This window comes from Globicephala melas, chromosome 11, assembly GCF_963455315.2.
Source record: "Globicephala melas chromosome 11, mGloMel1.2, whole genome shotgun sequence".
Lineage (NCBI taxonomy): Eukaryota > Metazoa > Chordata > Mammalia > Artiodactyla > Delphinidae > Globicephala > Globicephala melas.
In genome coordinates this window covers 102,370,491-102,388,273 of record NC_083324.2, presented here as the reverse complement: position 1 = coordinate 102,388,273, position 17,783 = coordinate 102,370,491, and the positions used below count along the sequence as shown (strand labels likewise).

General features: G+C 41.6%; 1 protein-coding gene across 6 annotated transcripts in view; it reads right to left on the bottom strand.

Annotated features, from left to right (window-relative positions):
- The window catches only part of EXOC2 (exocyst complex component 2), a 155,953-nt gene that overhangs the window by 42,228 nt on the left and 95,942 nt on the right, over positions 1-17,783 (bottom strand). For 4 of the 6 annotated variants that reach the window (XR_009565703.1, XR_009565706.1, XM_060307404.1 and 1 more), the window contains 9 exons: positions 17,533-17,598; positions 17,202-17,359; positions 16,713-16,834; positions 15,550-15,611; positions 9,261-9,341; positions 8,935-8,994; positions 8,192-8,253; positions 6,388-6,454; positions 2,519-2,635 (listed from right to left, as the gene is read on the bottom strand). Coding sequence is in view for 2 of the 6 variants with exons in the window: in XM_060307404.1 (XP_060163387.1) it covers positions 2,519-2,635; positions 6,388-6,454; positions 8,192-8,253; positions 8,935-8,994; positions 9,261-9,341; positions 15,550-15,611; positions 16,713-16,834; positions 17,202-17,359; positions 17,533-17,598 (795 nt within the window). In the remaining 4 variants the exon portion in view is untranslated. The remainder of the gene's footprint in view (positions 1-2,518; positions 2,636-6,387; positions 6,455-8,191; positions 8,254-8,934; positions 8,995-9,260; positions 9,342-15,549; positions 15,612-16,712; positions 16,835-17,201; positions 17,360-17,532; positions 17,599-17,783) is intronic. The other 2 variants (XR_009565705.1, XR_009565704.1) reach the window with 2 other exon arrangements.

The window sequence follows — 17,783 nt, the reverse complement described above, 5'->3', positions numbered from 1 at the left end:
ATAGATGATTTAAAAATTTTTTTAGATTTTCAGTATTTCTCTTTTTAAAAAATGATAATTAGGTCTTACTTTTATAATAAAGAAAAAAAATGCGTGACTGGAAAAACACTTCCAAGACTTGAGGAAAACTCAAAGGCGCTGGCCCGGCACGTGGAAACACACAGAGTACTCAAGGGCTGGCACCTGCTGTACGGGCTCCAAACAGCACATCCACTGAAGGCCTACAATGGGGCCTATTTTAAAGGACGTAACTTGTAGGGAAAGAGGAGTTGATACTCTGATCTGATAAATTTAATGTTTATTATTTAATGTTGTTTCATCAAGTCTGAAATGATATACATTAGTCAACCGGCTTCATGTCCTATTCCTTTGGTGTGCTTCCATGGAAACAACTTTGTTCTTTATCTTAATATATGTATGGTGCTTGGCCAGAAAGCATTCTGGATTTAGCACGAGAAAACTTAATTTTGAGTCCTGCTTTGCTCTGCTGTTTACAGGTCAAGGCATTAACCTCTCCGAGCATTTTTCTGCATGAAAAAAATGGAGTTAATAATACTTTCCTTGATTACTTCACAGAGCTATTTTCATCAAATAAAACTGTGTATAAAAATCATTCTAGCTTTAAAGGATGAGTGATGATTAAATTTTAATAAACGCCTAACAAGCGTGATTATGCACGTACTGTTCCTATGTAAAAATTAATTCTACTCTTGAAGATGGAGACTGAGACAAAGGGGACTGAAGAGGCTGGCCATTTCTGTGCCGCTCCTGGTAGAGCTCCTGGCGGAGCAAGAAAGCAGAAGGAACTATGCCTGGAGGACCCTTGGCAAAGTCCCCACCTGCAGCCTGAAGGAGACCTGAGAGAGGTGGGGCCCATCTGGTAGAAGCACACCAGGCAGAAGCCCTCGGTGAGCACTTCCCTCTGAGAGCAGAGCAGAGCCAGAGAACAGATAACCAATGTTCATGGGACCCACGTGCCCTGGGATTGTTCTAGGATCTGGGCCTCCCGAGCTATCTGTCATTTGAGAAAGGAACCGTGAAAAACAGTGGCAGTTGGCAACTTTTATACCTTAATTCAAGAAATATATTTTACTTGACTGTCATCATGAAATTAATGAATTCACTCATAAAAAACAGAATCGGCACAAACACTATAAATCTAGTTTACTGTCTATTCCTTTAATACTCAACTGAATGATTTCAAAATATTCAATTCCAAATTCTGAGTGCCCAAAATAGCCCACCCCCGATCCTGCATATCACCTTGTCTCAGAACAATCTGGACAAAGGCTGGGAAGGACATCAAAGCCCATCTGCATGTCAATTTCATTCTTCTTCCTAATGATACAAACTGAACCTAACAGATAATTCCCACTCATGACTTTGTAAAAACCTAAAAATCTCCCTGCTTGTTATATGCAGTTCCTAATCACTTCATATATTTCTCAAATGATAAAAGATTTCTTCAATAATAATGTGTCATTATTGTTACTGCATAAAAATAAAATGCCCACTTTCTACAGATACTAACTTTCTACTGCAAGAGAGCACCTTGCAGTTCTCAACACAAAAATTTCTGGAAATAAACTCGACATTTGGCCCTAAAGTCTTAAGTCACAACATTTCTCATCAGGATGATTAATCTTTACGAAAAGGCAAGAAAACAAGACACAGCCACCCACTCTGACATTTTCAATCTTTGAAAAAAAAATCCCAATCTAGTTCATGAACTGGAACCATCATTTGTAAAAAGTATGCAATCCATCAAGAGCACTTTTTGATTATAAGATTAACAAGATCACTATCTTTCTTATTCTTTGCACTGAGAAAACTGTACTGACATTAGAAAAGTGGTTCTAGCTTAGTTTTACTTAGAAATCTGATAAACTTTTGTCCAGGAACCAAGCAGCCTTTAATAATAACATGATTACTTCATTTTTTCCTTTTCTGCTTACTTGAAAAGTAGAATCAACAAAGTGTAACACTAAAAAAAACTACTCCATTGATTTATACAGGGCTCATTTTTGTCCACCTTTCTACAGGCAGGACTGAAGAGTGGAGGGTATGTACTTTTCAGGTAAGACAAAGCAACCTAGAGCTGTGCCCGCGTGCAGGAGTGTGTGTGCACGCACGCGTGTGTGCGTGTGCTCTGGCAGGCAAGCAGAAGCAATGCTGTGGCCCCCTGGAGCGGGAGGGAGGAAGAAGAGGTGGCTCTCCAAGCTCAGGGTTTGCTGTCGGCTGGAAGTAAAAGCTTTAACCTAAAAGAAGCCAAATCAGAGATGACTCCTAAAGATCTGGCTTTGAAGCCTTTCTTTCCTTCTCCTCCCTCAGTTTTGAAAAGCTCTAACCTTGAGAGGGCTTTGCTCTAGAGAAAGAGGAGAGCATTACCTCAGTGACTCCAGTGAGCTGTGAGGAGGAGGGCCCGGGCGCGGGGAGGAGCGGGGGTGGGGGGCTGAGGAAACAGCTGGGAACGAAGCGGATGACACCACCACTTGTCCATTTAACGCGATCCATTTACCTGTGTTATTTTTTCTATTCCCTGGAAGTTGTGCTTTTCAAAATGTTCTGCGATATTTCGGAAGGTGTGACGTTCTAGGTAGCAGCAATTACTCAGGACTATTAACAGTCTCTGTTCCTAAAACCAATACAAATTTTTAGAAAAATATTTATAGTAACAAATTGAAAGTCTAACAGATAACATTTATCACTTGTTAAATTTAATTATAATCTCTTGGTGTTTAATATCAATATTCAGTGCTTTGTTTTCTTGGTTCCTTCTTTCCAGTAACAGGGAGAAACAAAATACAATTCTATAATTCTACTAATTGCTCACTATGACATAACACACTATAGAGCCAAACAATGTTTGACTCAAATTCCTTTTGAAATTTATCAGCTGTATGGAAAAACAGATTGATGCAACACAGTAAACTAGTAAAACAGGATAGCTGCTTTCTTAGGAAAGGGATTCTACTTTATTGGTTATTCCACTTCATACGTTTTACACCCCAAAAAAGCTATAAAAATGGATATTTAAAAATAACTACCAAAAAATGGAGAAACTCTCAGAAAATAATTTCTAAATTTCTTATAACTTGGAAGAGAATTGTAATGCCATCCATAGATGGGCTCCTTCAAACACCAGGCCTTCACAGAATTTCTTATGTAGAAGAGTCTCCCTCTTACGGGGACTCTCCCCCGGTCAGCCACGCAGGGCGCCAGTCTACACTCCCCAGGCTTCCCGCTATTTAAGGTGACTTCTTATCAAAATTACCAGACCCCCCAGGCTGATGAATCAATCATCCTCTCAGAGTTCAGAAGAACTGGCTTTCTAAATACAGTTCTAGGAATGGCACCGTCACTGTTCTTGGGGCTGTCTGAGCACTGTCCCTGCTCCCTCAGGCGTGAGGGCTTCTCTGGAACCACTGTGACTAACTTAGGGCCTTGGTTTAGATCCCTGACTAAAAACTAAGGCAGAACTCCTTCCTAGGAGAAGCTCTCACCCATACTTTGATCACTGCTGTGTACTAATCAGGGTAGCTTAGGTTAATGTCAGGAAGGCAGATGGGAATAACCAGGCCCTGGCAGGTGCACAGACCACAGGGCTAGGCTCACTGAGCCTGGATCACCCAAGAATTCCATTCAGCTCCCCCAAAATGTGTAAAACTTCCCATGTCTTTATTTAAAATTTTACTGTTTAGTTCTGGCAGAGTGTGGCCGATTTGCTGCCTTTTGCGGTCATCAACATATATAATTAAAAGGCCCAGGAATTATTACAGTGCTTTCAAAGCAATGAAAGTTTGTCAGTGGCCTGAATGACTCTATGGACAGGAAGTGGCGGCAAAAAAAAGCCTAAAACAAATGTGCTGTGCGTCTACTCCTCGTCCACGTTCTGTGTCCAAACCGCGTGAGGTGGGCACCAGGAGGTGACACGTGAGGCTGGGGGAGGCCCAGACCCCTGCCCACAGCTAACTATCACTGTTATGTGGCCCTTGTAAAGCGTGTGACATAAAGTCACCGTGACGCTTCATCAGCCACTCTGAGCAGTGGCATCCCAAATATCTCAACTGGTCTCTCAGCCCCAGGATCAATCCTTAACTACCCTCCAGGCACCGCCTCCCAGCTGCCCACCCCAGCCTGCCACACCTTCTCTGCCCTCTTCATTAATTAACTCTGGTTGATTTTTACCCTTGTAATCTGAATGGTTCTTCCCCAGAATGGAAAAACTATTTGAGTGATTTGAATTCTTACTCTTAGTAAGTGTATTTTTTCCTCAAATATAACCAATCACAGGAAACAAAAGTGGGAAGAAAACCTGACAAATAATCAAATTCTTAAAATTGAATGACTCATCAAAAGCTGACAAACAACTCAGATGAATACACATGTTTGAAAATAACAACTCAACCTATCCATGGCAGCACCTGCAGACTGAGGACTGCACGGCCTTGTGTACTGTTCTGGCTACCCCACATCATCTCTGTGATGCGGCCATCAGGCCACCCTCCGTGGCATGCCCGAGGTTCTTCTGTCAGTAAGCAGCAGACCAGCAAGCGAACCAGAAACCTAGCCCTCTTTCTTCCCACAAGGTGCCTCTCTGCTGGATAACAGGACAAGACCCTAAGAAGATCTCAATTACCTGGACCAAATCTAACACGGTATCATCCAATGGGGAAAAACACAGGAACTGAATTTGGTTCCAAATGTGGAACAATTTCAGGAGAGTGAAATGGGACAGAGAAGGTCCAGTGACCAGCAGAAGCAAGTGCGAAGCATGCAGGGCTCTGGGTGACAGAGGAGAGGAGGCGAAGGCATGGCTCTGGGGGAGTCCTGGGCTCAGAGCAAGCCGTGTTTGCTCAAGAAGGGAACATGTGAGCACACGGCAGCTGCTCCAAACACTGGAAAGATAGTCACGTAGAAATTAGGCTTGTCCCAAAAGACCCAGAAGAAACGTGGTTGGCCAGACAGGCAGCAAGGCCTTTCTCCACTGAGAAGGATCCTTCCTCGCATGTCCTCTCCCATGCACAGCGGGAGAACAGTTTGAACTCACCACATCGCCCTCCTCAGCTGCCACTCATCCCTGACCCAGCGCAGGCAGCTGCCCCTCGGCCATCCACACGCCCTCCCACGAGGCCTGGCTTCTGTCTGACCTGGCCTGATGCTCTGTCAGTCTGTGATACCGTTAAATATTCCTTTGCTTAAACGTGCTCTCCCACCTGTCCCTGGATTTCCTTCTCTGATTCTTCCTTCTCAGGGAACTTCCAGGCTCTCTGCCTCAGGCCTTCCCTTAAATACTGGCACCCTCAATATTATTTTTATATATTTGGCCCTCCTCTCCTCCTACTGTTTTCCCTAGTATTCTCATCCACTCCCAGGCCTTACACTGCTGACTCACAAATCTGTACCTAGATCTCTCTCCTGGGGTCCAATCACCCACTAGACATCCCACCTGAACATCTCTCATTCAACACATCTGGTCCCAAACTGAATTTTTAATCTTTCTTTAGAAACCATTTCCTTCCTGAATTCTCTTCATGAACAGTACTGTTATCTACCTAGTCACCCAAGTAATTAAACCTACAATAGCTTTTAAAAAAAAATTACTTTGATTAAACCCTATTTTTCCTAATATAACAAATCCTTATTTAGGAATTCAAACTTATAATAACTGTAGAAATTATATATGGCAGGAAATTTAGTTCACATGTTTTCTTTCTTGACAGGTACATACACATACACACACATCATTCAAGCTAATGACAAACCAGAAAGGGTTGTTTTTTTTGTCTGTTTGTTTTTTAGGATAGCTGGAGTTTGAATTTCAACAGCTAAATTCACATACAGGATAAAGTATATGTGTGAATCATTGCTAAACACATGCATATGTTTAAAATATATGTGTGTTTATAGAAAAGGTGATTTGGTTTTGGTTTTGCCATGGAATTTTGTGTTCAAATAAAATGCTATTAGGGAACTTAACAACAACAACAACAACAACAAAAAAAAATAGAGAAAAGCAGAGCTTCTCTGTTTAAAGAGGGAAAATGGGGAGAAACGGTGCCTGTCCTTTGCCTGCTCTCCAGCTTTCAAGCACCAGGGTACCACACTCAGGATCTCCACACAATGCAGAGAGGAGACGGAGCTACTTAAGCTGCAACTTCAGCTAAAAGATTTTTAAGTGTGGAATATTTACAAAATTATATTTTTACTAAAACTTTCACAAAATAAAACACAGCTCCAAAGTAAGAGTAGCATGCTACAGCAGTAATGTGGTAACGAAGTATTAATAATTTAGACTGAGTTGTGAAACAGTCATAATGACATGTTTTATAACAAATGACATTTTACTTTCTATTTATCATCTTCATTATCTATGGTCTTACTTACAGAAGTCAAACTAAAGTCTTCATGGATACTTCCAAACAAATCAGGAGAAGAAACATCAACGGAGAGACTGAATAGAAAAGTAAGAGAACAAGTTAAAGCACTAAAATTAAAAATGGTAACATAATGTTATATGTCAATTATACCTCAATAAAAAATGCAATGAAACCTATGTAAACTTGACTTTAAAACCTCTTCGTCAAAAATCATATAACTTTCTGTTTTTTAATATTTAACACCTAACAGCTCAGAGTAGACACTGTGGACTATCTATTAACATGGGCCACATAAAATGTGCTTTTGGGGTCTTCCCAATAATTTAATTTCTAGGTATAGACTCTCATAACTGAAATGTTTTTGCCCATCAGAATCTAGAGGGGATTTTTTCAAGCTCACGTTCATAGTAAATGACTTGAGGTGAGCTGAGTTAGGAAATTAGTTAATTTCCTAACAAGTGACCAGACACAGAAAGCTGCAGGGGAGGAAACACCAAAGATCCACTGATTAATTACAGATACAGCAGAATCACAAGTAACACCTTAGCAGGATTCCTTTTCTTTAAATCTAACCAACTGATTTTAGAATTCATATGGAAGACTAAATAGATAAAAATATAAAATAAGTTTAAAATAAAGAAGCAATAAAAGGATAACAATCTGAAAAACATTTAAAAAAAAAAACTACTGGGCTTCCCTGGCGGCGCAGTGGTTGAGAGTCCGCCTGCCAATGCAGGGGACGCGGGTCCGTGCCCCGGTCCGGGAAGATCCCACATGCCGCGGAGCTGCTGGGCCCGTGAGCCATGGCCGCTGTCCAGAGCCCTGCTCCGCAACAGGAGAGGCCACAGCAGTGAGAAGCCCTCTCAAAAAAAACAAAAACAAAAAAACAAAACTACTGATAATTAAAACAACAAACACTGATAGGAAACATTTGTGAACGAACAGAACCGAAGATGAAGTTCAGAAATACCCTCACTACATATTAGAATGCAGTGATGTAAGGCACGGAAATTGTAACAGAACAAGAAGACAAGACTTATTTAGTTCAAAACATCAGTAAACTGATTAACAATACAAATTCCTGGTAGATTAATGTGCTAATAAACATGTAAAAATCAAAGAAAAACTAGAATAACTAAATATTTATTAGGTCTCAGAGAGATAAGTGTCTTATATACTGAGAGGCAAAAACCATGTAAACATGGAAATAGACAAACATGGAAAAAATTCCAGTTGTCAGTTATAGATTTAAGAGGCATTTATTTCAGTATCATCTGTGTCAGAGAGCATAAACCTTAGGTACACAGAAGTTACACATGCCAAACAGTCAGAAAAAGTAGGTTTAAAAAAAATCCCAGAGAGCAGCATTATAAAAGAATTATCACATGGATTTGGAAATATCAGGAATAGAGATGTGTCCTCTGGAGTCCAACTAACCTAGAATGGCCCAGACAGTGTCCCTTTAACAGGAGTGCCAGGGTAACCCCCTGCACCAGAACCACAACAGCTATCAACGAGGAGTCACGCATTTTAACTCCCTGTTTTATTATTTATAAAGCCTGTTCCTCTGGATAATCAGTAAGCTAACTGTGTGCTCAGTTTGTTCAATGTGCCCCTAGGAAAGGTGAGACAAGTTCAGAAGATGAAGGAACTGTGGAAAGAATACAGGCCAAATATATAAAAATATAATTCATATGACTACTTGCTCTCTCTTATTGGAAGCCCCAGGGTGTAAGACCAAATACAGAACAAAAGCCTGTATTTTCAATCCTGGTAAACGCATCGGTGAGGCTACTCTCAGCTCTACTTACTGTGCAGTATCTACATCGGCATCAGGCTTGGTGCTCAACTGTTCCAGACAGCATATAAAAACCTAAGTCAAAAATAAGACGTTTCAGTGGTATGAACGCTTAGATACTAATCTATTTGGACATTAAAGATAATTTTACATAAATAACCAGAAATACAGTGTATCTCTATTAAGTGGTATGTATGCATATATACCTTCTGTAAGTGGATAGACTGTATGTCCCATATATAGAGTATATATTCACACACACATAAAAGTATGTAAGCACTGGGAACACACATCCCAACGTATGATGCTAAGTGATAAAAAAATTTAAAGCACCTATGTTCTGATCCCATTGTTAAGTTCTTGAATGTATTTTATTTCCTTCCTCTCACTCATTCACTCATGCGTTCAACTGGGTTTATGTGCCCACAAGGCACTGGTCCCAAAGAACCTGGTGCTCTAGGTACAACGTAAACAACTGTCATGTCATTTAATCTGTGCTCTAACAGATATATACACACAAAGTACTGTGAGAACACAAAAAAGGGGAGCATAATAAAAATGAGTTATTGGGGTACTGCTAAGCAAGGTGGAACTAATCTTACCTTGAACTTATTTACCATAAACTATTATGTTCTCAGACAAGAAGGAAAAAAGAATCCATATTTAATATCTGCTATACACTGATTATGAGTAGGAGGGAAGACTAATAATTCGCATTATTTCAGGCTTCAGGGCATCAGTGCTTTTACAAAGTACCTGCATGATGTTGATGCTTAGTTGGCAAACCTCTTCCTGGGTTTTCGGTTGCTGAAAGACCTGTAAGGAAGAATGAGAATTGTTGTACTTGGCTAAGAAAACTTTTTGTTTATGAAGTTCGATATAAGAAGTTAACACGTGGGAAAGTGTGTCCAGCGTGGGTCACCTGACTCTGAAAGGGGACAGGAATGGAGAGCTGGCCTCGGGCCGAGTGACTGTGGCCTGAGTGACAGGGCAGCAGCTCTGGCATCGCAATGACCCAAACCTGCAAGGGGAGTCCCCGGCTGCCCGGCCCCCACCGCAGACGGCTGCTCTCAGACACTCACGCTGGCTTCTCCGGGCTTGCACTCCAGGACTTCTCGCAGCGACTGCAGGGAGTGCACCACGCAGCGCTCAAAGTGGCATGGCTGCAGAAGACAAAAGCAACAGGACCTGGGCATGCAGACCCCGAGCAGAAGCAAACTCGGCCCTGATGCCCAGATTTCCAGACGTGAGGAAAGGGATGGAGACACACACAGCCTCCCCGCCACCCGGACCTAGATAGACCTGGCATGTTCTGCACTTGATATTTAAAGACCATGAACCCTGACAGTTGGAAGCACATCTAATTCAATTAGAATAGAAGTTGGGTAGAATGAGAATTTTTCTTCAAAATTCTACTCTCCTGAGAGGCAGATGCCGGGATGAAGCGCAGACGTAACATACTCTGGGACGAGCTCCATCTCCCGGGCCTTCCTCATCTCCCAGGGAACGTTAGTATGATGACCCAGAGGAAGGCCGACCTTTCATTCCAACCATCTCTACGGTCACCTTCTATGCCCATCAAGTCAGAAATGAAACCTGAAAATATGTCCAACAAATGGGCTTCAGGATGAGTCTGAATGAGCCCTAACTACACCTCCTCGTGCCAGGCCCACTCCAGAGGACGGTGACACGTGTTCTCGTTACGTGTACATCCTGGGATGGAGTCGACAAAACTGTCACTTCTACAAAAAAAAAAGTACAGAAATAAAATAAGTGGACTGCAAAGTAGAGTAAGGGCCATGAAGAGAACAAGCGGGCACTCAGAGGAAAACTGATGGAGGGGTTCTGCCCCAAGCAGGAGAAGCCCCTGAGCCAGTGACAACATCCAAGCTGAGACCAAGGGCAAGAGGGGCCGCCCCCGGACAGAGACAGGAGGGGCCTGGACGTGCCGAGTCACCACCACGGGCCAGAGCCTGGTAGAGCCTGCACGGGGCAGGGCAAGGCTCAGTTCAGCTGAACCAGCTCTGGGCAAAATCTGCTTCAATTACTAAAAGAACTCAGGGAAAAATCGAACAGAAAAAAAGACACACCTGTATACAAACCAAAGAAAGACAAGTTTACTCTCTCACAAAAAGGAATCCAGGCTTAAGGAAAACTAATAGCACCTCAACTTAATGTCATTTTAATACTGCACTTTGGAGCCACCAGAGGGCACCATAAAGAACATGCAAAAGTCTTTAAGTGCAGAGAAAGAAGGTCGGGGGCGGGGGCAGGGGCAGGGATGGATGTGACAGAAAATACCGCCTACAGAAAGTAAAGTCCTGGTAGACACCGGCCTTGCGAACCCACCTACCTGCCCCAGAAGGTAGGAAAATCTAAGATGTTACAATAATAACACTGGGAATTCAACCCCAAATCCAATGGCAGGCAGTTCAGTGTTCCTGTGCTGTTTCCTAACTGTCTTGCCTTAGAATGTGAACAGAGAGCCCGGAGAGCACTGCCAGTGGGAAAGGGAGCACATGAGTCTACACAGCTGCGATTTCTTTTTTCTGAAAAGAAAGAACAGGCACTATCTCTGCATTTTGTCAGTGAATCACCCAAGCTGCTGATTATAACATCACATATCATTCCAGTTATTCTGAAAGGAGAAAATTCTCAGAATTATCCAAACTGAAAAAAGGCAGAAAACATTTTCAACAAGAGTAGAAAACAGGATGCTCTCCAACGAGCTGTTTCAGACACTCAGCTGAAAGCACAGTCATGGGGGCAAAGCTCATGTGCATTTCTTTAACTTGATAAGGACTCACAGGGAAAGAAAAACATCCTTATTTCAAACAAATGGGATCAGTACTATGTAAATGCTAAGAAAATGTAAAGTAGTGTATGTAATAGCCTTTGAGACAACTGACTCTCTGTTCAAAACCTGAGAATTTCAGATGTTAGGTAAACACTCAAAGCTGGACCCTGGACATTGCTCTAGGCCTGGATGTACCTTCCCTCTCACGGGAAGTCTGTGCCCACAGCTGACAGCAGGCTCAGCTCCCAGAGGCCTATGGGATTATTAGCACATTTCTTCAACAACGTCCAATAAGACACACTGGCTGGCACCAAATCACCAATAAGTGGCTTTAGATCTCTGGCTTGTGCGTCACCAAACACGAGACCAGCTACGCTATGGATGCAGTATCTTACCATGTTACAAACTTTAAATTTATTAGAAACAAGCCTCTACAGTAACCACTTCGAAGGACTTTCATGGGGGCTTATCTACTACAAACAAACAACCTTAGATGTGGCTGTTATCTCACACGCACACACTGGGGACCCAGATTTGCAGCCATCACACACGCACACTAGACTGCGTGTACAAAAAACACTAACCTGAAGCCAATACCTATTTTATGACTAAGTGGTTCATATTTTGTCCTTTTTTTTTTTTTTAAATGAACATAAATCCTTGAAAACAGATGCTCCGTTTTCTCAAACTGAACACACATCTTTGTCTTTGCACAAGATGACCTGAAGCTGGTACTAAGAACCCAGGGTCAGGGCTGTGCTGTCTGCTCTGCCTGGCTTGTTTCATTTGGGGCAGTAATTCAGCAGTGCTGGTCCAGCGATGTCTCTGGCCTGCCATCCAGGCCTGCTGTGATAATTAGGGATGACAGGGGCATAGGACAGAGCTTTGATAATAGTAAGGCTTTACGTACATTTAAGGTATTTTTATCATAGTGGTCCCAGTATTACAAGTATTAGTTTAATAAATTAAAATTCTCTGTATGTGTATAAAGCTTTGTATTACAGCTTTTTTCTACAGCATCTCATTTAATCGTAACCAACACCACTGTGAACAAGCATTCTGCTTCTTTAACTAGAGGCAGAGAGGTTAAGTGGCTTCTGAAGATGGCACGGCTACTGAGACAGAACTGAGGACGTAACCAGACCAGACACTGAAGCAGCACAGGGCCTTCCCTCCACACCAGTGCCGCCCAACACAAGTGCAGTGTGAGCCACAAACACACGTCATGTACGTAATCTTAGATTTTCCAGGAACCACAATAAGAAAAGTAGAAGAAAAACCTAAATTTTAGTTTATAACGTGTAATATATCAAAAATTATTTCAACATGTAGTCAATACAGACAGTTGAGATCTTCTTTCTTTGGAGTCTGAAGCTGTGCCAAGTGGCTGCTGTGCTGGGTGGTACCGTCTGCTCTACACCTCCTTCCTCTAAATACTGGGTGGGCCAAAAAGTGCCTTTGATTTTTAAGTGAAAATAAAAGACACATTTTTCATTTTCACCAAGAACTTTACTTAACCATGTATTCGCCCTTTTGTTCCACTACCTTCTGCCATTTTCAGGCAACTTCATAATTCCATCTTCCCAAAACTTTTTATCTTTTTGAGCAAAGAACTGTTCCAGGTGCCTTTCACAGTCTTCCAGGGAATTGAATTCTTTTCCATTAAGAGAATTATGTAAAGACCGATAAATGAAAATCTGAAGGCGCAGTGTCTGGTGAATATGGCAGATGAATCAGAGCTTCCCAGCCGAGCTGTAACGGTTTTTGCCTGGTCATCAAAGAAACACGTGGTCTTGCATCATCCTGATAGAAGATTATGCGTTTTCTGCTGACTAATTCTGGATGCTTTTCATGGAGTGCTGCTTCCAGTTGGTCTAACCGGGAGCAGTACTTGTTGGAATTAATCGTTTGGTTTTCTGGAAGGAGCTCATAATAGAGGACTCCCTTCCAATCCCACCACACACACATTACCTTCTTTGGATGAAGACCGGCCTTTGGTGTGGTAGGTGGTGCTTCATTTCACTTGCCCCATGATTTCTTCCGCTCCACATTATTGTACAGTATCCACTTTTCATCGCCCATCACAATTTGTTTTAAAAACTGAACGTTTTCATTACGTTTAAGTAGAGACTCGCATGCGGAAATACGGTCAAGAAGGTTTTTCTCGCTTAACTTATGTGGAACCCAGACATCAAAGCAATCCACATAACCAAGCTGGTGCAAATGATTTTCCAACACTTGATTTGGATAGTTTGATTTGGATATTTTGAGATATGTCGGCTATCTCCTGCGTGGTATAACACTGATTGTTCTCAATTAATGTCTCCATTTGATCACTGTCAACTTCAACTGGTCTACCCAACTGTGGAGCACTGTCCAGTGAGAAATCTCCAGCACGTAACTTCGCAAACCACTTTAGACATGTTCTATCAGTCACAGCACCTTCTCCATATGCTGCACAAATCTTTTTCTGCATTTTGGTTGTGTTTTTATCTTTCTTGAAATAATAAAGCATAATACGCTGAAAATGTTGCTCTTCTTCTTCCATCTTCAATATTAAAATAGTTACACAGAAATTCACCAATTTAGGTAAGTCTTTTTTTTAAATGCACGCTGATATGACAGGTGTCACATACAATCTAACAAAATTGTTTCAAATGAAGTTAAACACAACTAAGTGCTACTAGAGCATCTTACGGAAAAAACCGAACGAACCTCATGGCCAACCCAATATTTAGTTATAGGATAGTTTGTATTTAAACATAAATACTTCTGAAAAATAAACCAAATAAAACAAATTTTTATTAAAATTAAATCCTTTAAAATATAATTACAGGGACCTCCCTGGTGGTGCAGTGGTTAAGAATCCGACTGCCAATGCAGAGGACATGGGTTCGAGCCCTGGTCCAGGAAGATCCCACATGCCGCAGAGCAACTAAGCCCGTGTGCCACAACTACTGAGCCTGCGCTCTAGAGCCTGCGAGCCACAACTACTGAGCCCGTGTGCTGCAACTACTGAAGCCCGTGCCCCTAGAGCCCGTGCTCTGCAGCAAGAGAAGCCACCACAATGAGAAGTATTCCCACCGCAATGAAGAGCAGCCCCTGCTCGCCACAACTAGAGAAAGCCCATGTGCAGCACTGAAGACCCAATGCAGCCAAAAATAATAATAAGATTTAAAAATATACATATATAATTATAAGACTTATTAAAAATAAATTCCCGTAATTTCAAGCATGATTTAATTTACAAAAATTTGGAAGTAAGCACTGCTGTTCCAAACACACACTTGTACAGCTTTGTATTAACTTAAGAAAGAACTTTGAACTTTGGAGGAAAAGAAGAATTTCAACTTGTCAAAAATTCCCCAACTGAGATTGGGACTGACATATATACACTAATACGTATAAAATGGATAACTAATAAGAACCTGCTGTATAGAAAAATAAATAAAATTCAAAACAAATCCCCAATTGTCAGAGGAAGGCTGTGGACAAGCACACAAACTGAAGGACATGAAGAAATGTCACGGGGTGGCTGCTCCTCAACAACCTGAGCCCCACTACTTTGTAACTGTGAGCAAGTCAGACCGTTTTATCCCACTGTGCCTGTCTACTAAGGTAAGGCAGAAACTGCTGGGGCCAGGATTGTGCTCTGCTGAAAAACTACATTTTTTCCAGCCTCCGCTGCAGACAGGGGTAGTAGGCACGTGGACAAATTATGGCCAATTAGATGTAAGCAGAGTTGTCCGTTGTGGCTCCTGGGAAAATGCTGGACTTCCCTGCTGACAGGAATAAGGCTGTGGTGGCTGGAACTGCAGTGGCCATCCCGTGTCATGAGGCCATCCTGAGAGAGGAGCCACACTAAGGGTCACAAAGCAGGAGTCGGAGGAGCCCTGGACACTGCCCGTACTACATGACAAAGCTGCCACACCAGTCCCAACCTCTTTAGTGGGGGAGAAAAAGGAAATGCCCTCTTCTTTAGGCCACTGAATGTTTTAACCTTGCCTGACACCCACATACAGGTTGCTGTGGGATCCATGGGACAGACTCAAAAACACGAGAACTCACAAACTCTAACACTAATACTATTTTCAAGGGGATTCTGAAAATCTCAAAGCCCCATCTGAAAAGATGATTATTCCAGAGCGAACAGACCATGGTTTTAACTGCCCACCTGACCCCTGCATGCGTCTGGAGAAGTTCGCTGTTGCCTGTTTTGCCTTAGGGCCCAGCAACAGCACTGGTTTCCTATCGTGCTTTTCTGAAAAATTCAAATTGCTGGGTAACTTAGAATTACATTAAAAAATGTAACACAACAAAAAATAGTTAAGAGTCACAGGATGAAGAAAGATCACTCTAAAGGGGGATCCACTGTTTTTACTCAGTTTTAAATACCTGTGGTTAGTGTTAAGCAAAAATGACTCTGAGAAGGAAAACTTTAAGAAGTTTGCTTCTGCATTTCCAGAAACGTTTTAGAGTTGCAATAGAGAGCATATGCTCATTATCAAAATAAATCAATTATTTTGAATATAACAGACACTAATGATTAATCACCAAAAAGAATTTAAACTTACTAGGGACGTCAGGCCTTCACTGTCGACAGCCCAGTCTTCCTTTTCAGCCAATCTCTTTACTTCTAGAGGGAACACAAGTACACGAGCGCGTCTTATTATAATTATCTCACTGAACTTCAGAGAGATAAAAATGCATAAAGGTTATGGTTTTTAATTGTTTTATGTAAGTTTGTAAAAAATCAGTGAAAGTAGGGAGAGAATATAATTCTGGTAGACTCAAGGATTTAAGTGTGTATCACTCACTGGATTTTTCTAATACAACATTAATGTAAATAAAATTGTCTACTGTGTAGCCCAATCTGGAGAATGCTGGGCTAGGTTCAGTGACAGCTTCAGACAACAACTTAGTAGTTACTCAGCACTCCTGATAATATTAAACAGGTACAATACAAGACACACGGCATTTCCCCCTAAGATTTCTGATGACCAAAGTGGACTCTCTCTCAGTCCTGTATGCTCCCGATGATGACAACGTGATTCCCACGGAGGGAAGAACACGACCAGTGCACACCTGAGGGCTCAGCCCCGACCCGGGCCAGGGGCCGGTGCTGTGCAGACACAGCCTTCCTACAGCAAAGTCCTTGGGACAGATACCAACGGCTTGTGCCTTTCACAACAATATTCTTGATTGTTTTTGAAAATGTTTAATAACCCAAAAGGCTGCTGTGTAAAGATAACCTTCATTGTTTATGACTATATGCAGAAATCCTGAAAACTCTATAAAAGTATAAAGAAAATGAACACCTATAACTTCTGCGGCAAAGAGAAACTGTTAACAGTCTTTCTTCTGATTTTATGCTGACATTTCTAAATTAAAAATTTTAAATATACATATACATATTTTCAAAATTGGGATCATACTTTTATACACATTTTATATTCGACTTTTTCCACTTAGCATTTTCCATAAGGATGTTCTTATATCCTTAAATATTTTTCAAGTATACCCATCTTAATTTATATATGGTCTGGCATCTCAAAGTAAATAGATTTGAAAAGTTTCAAAAAAGGAAAAAAGTTATATTGAGCAGCTAAAGACAGTCTGAAATACTCAGATTTCTATCAGAGCATCTTTAATGTTTTTAAGGATTTGGAAGCTGGAAAGAGGTGGCATGTGCAAATAACTGTTGTCTAGCCAATGTCATCAGTTTTTCTCAACATACCTTCCGCTGTGTGCTGCAGTGTGACCACCACACAACGCACTCGAAGGTCCAAGACGAGGTCCTGGATCGTCTGTAACAGGTCATTAGGAATCTCAAGGGCAGTCAAGGATTCATAAGTAAGCCTGTAGAACAAACACAGCAAAACAAATGTCAGCAGAGCAGGATCTGGAAGCAATTCCAGACATCATTTTGGCCATCCCACAACGATTCACAATGGTGCTTATAAGCTACAGCGTTATGTTGAAAACATGGGGAAAGTAAGCCCATTCACAGGGATATCACAGTGACACTGAACTAAACAATGAAAAAGGTGACATTCTCATCAGACAAAAGCACCAGCAAGGTTTAAGAGCTTAGTTATCAGGTGACACACGGGAAACAGTGGACACAAAAGGAGACAGTAAAATTCTGTGTTGAGTGTATTAAAAATCATATCCACACTGAGTGTGTGGTGTTTCCTCCTTTTCCGGAGAACGCGCCCACATTTACCTCAGAGTCTGGATGGCGTGAGCGAGCCCCTGCCCAGAGAGCTCGGCCTTCACTTCCCAGCCTCTGCACTGCCGCCCTCCGCCCTCCGTGACGCTGAGCGGGAGCAGGGCCCCCCGGAGCAGCTTCACCAGACAGTGCATTACTTCCTGGATCATTTTCTAGACAATGATGAACAAACAAAACTACATTAAAAGGTATCAACTTGATTAAATCAACTGGAAGAGTCGGCCTGCACAAGACAAATGTCTTCAATGTACATCAAGGTCTCTAGTCACTTTGCTTGAGAAAACCCTACCCCAAGAAAAAGTCTACATACCTATCCTTAACTCACCTTAAAATCATTTTGTCTTTGCCTTACATTCTTTGATCTTTCAATGTGGCCTGACTTCTCAGCAGTCTTAAAAATTAAAAAAAAAAATTAGTTGTCTTTAGAAATAATTTATAAAAAAAAGAAATGCTTTAGCAGTTGTATATAAAGAAAGCATGAAATATAGTTATAACTTGATTAAAAGGAATGTATAAGAAGTAATCTAAGTTTCTGATTAAAGGATGACCAATTAGAAAACCCTTCTTATTCCAACA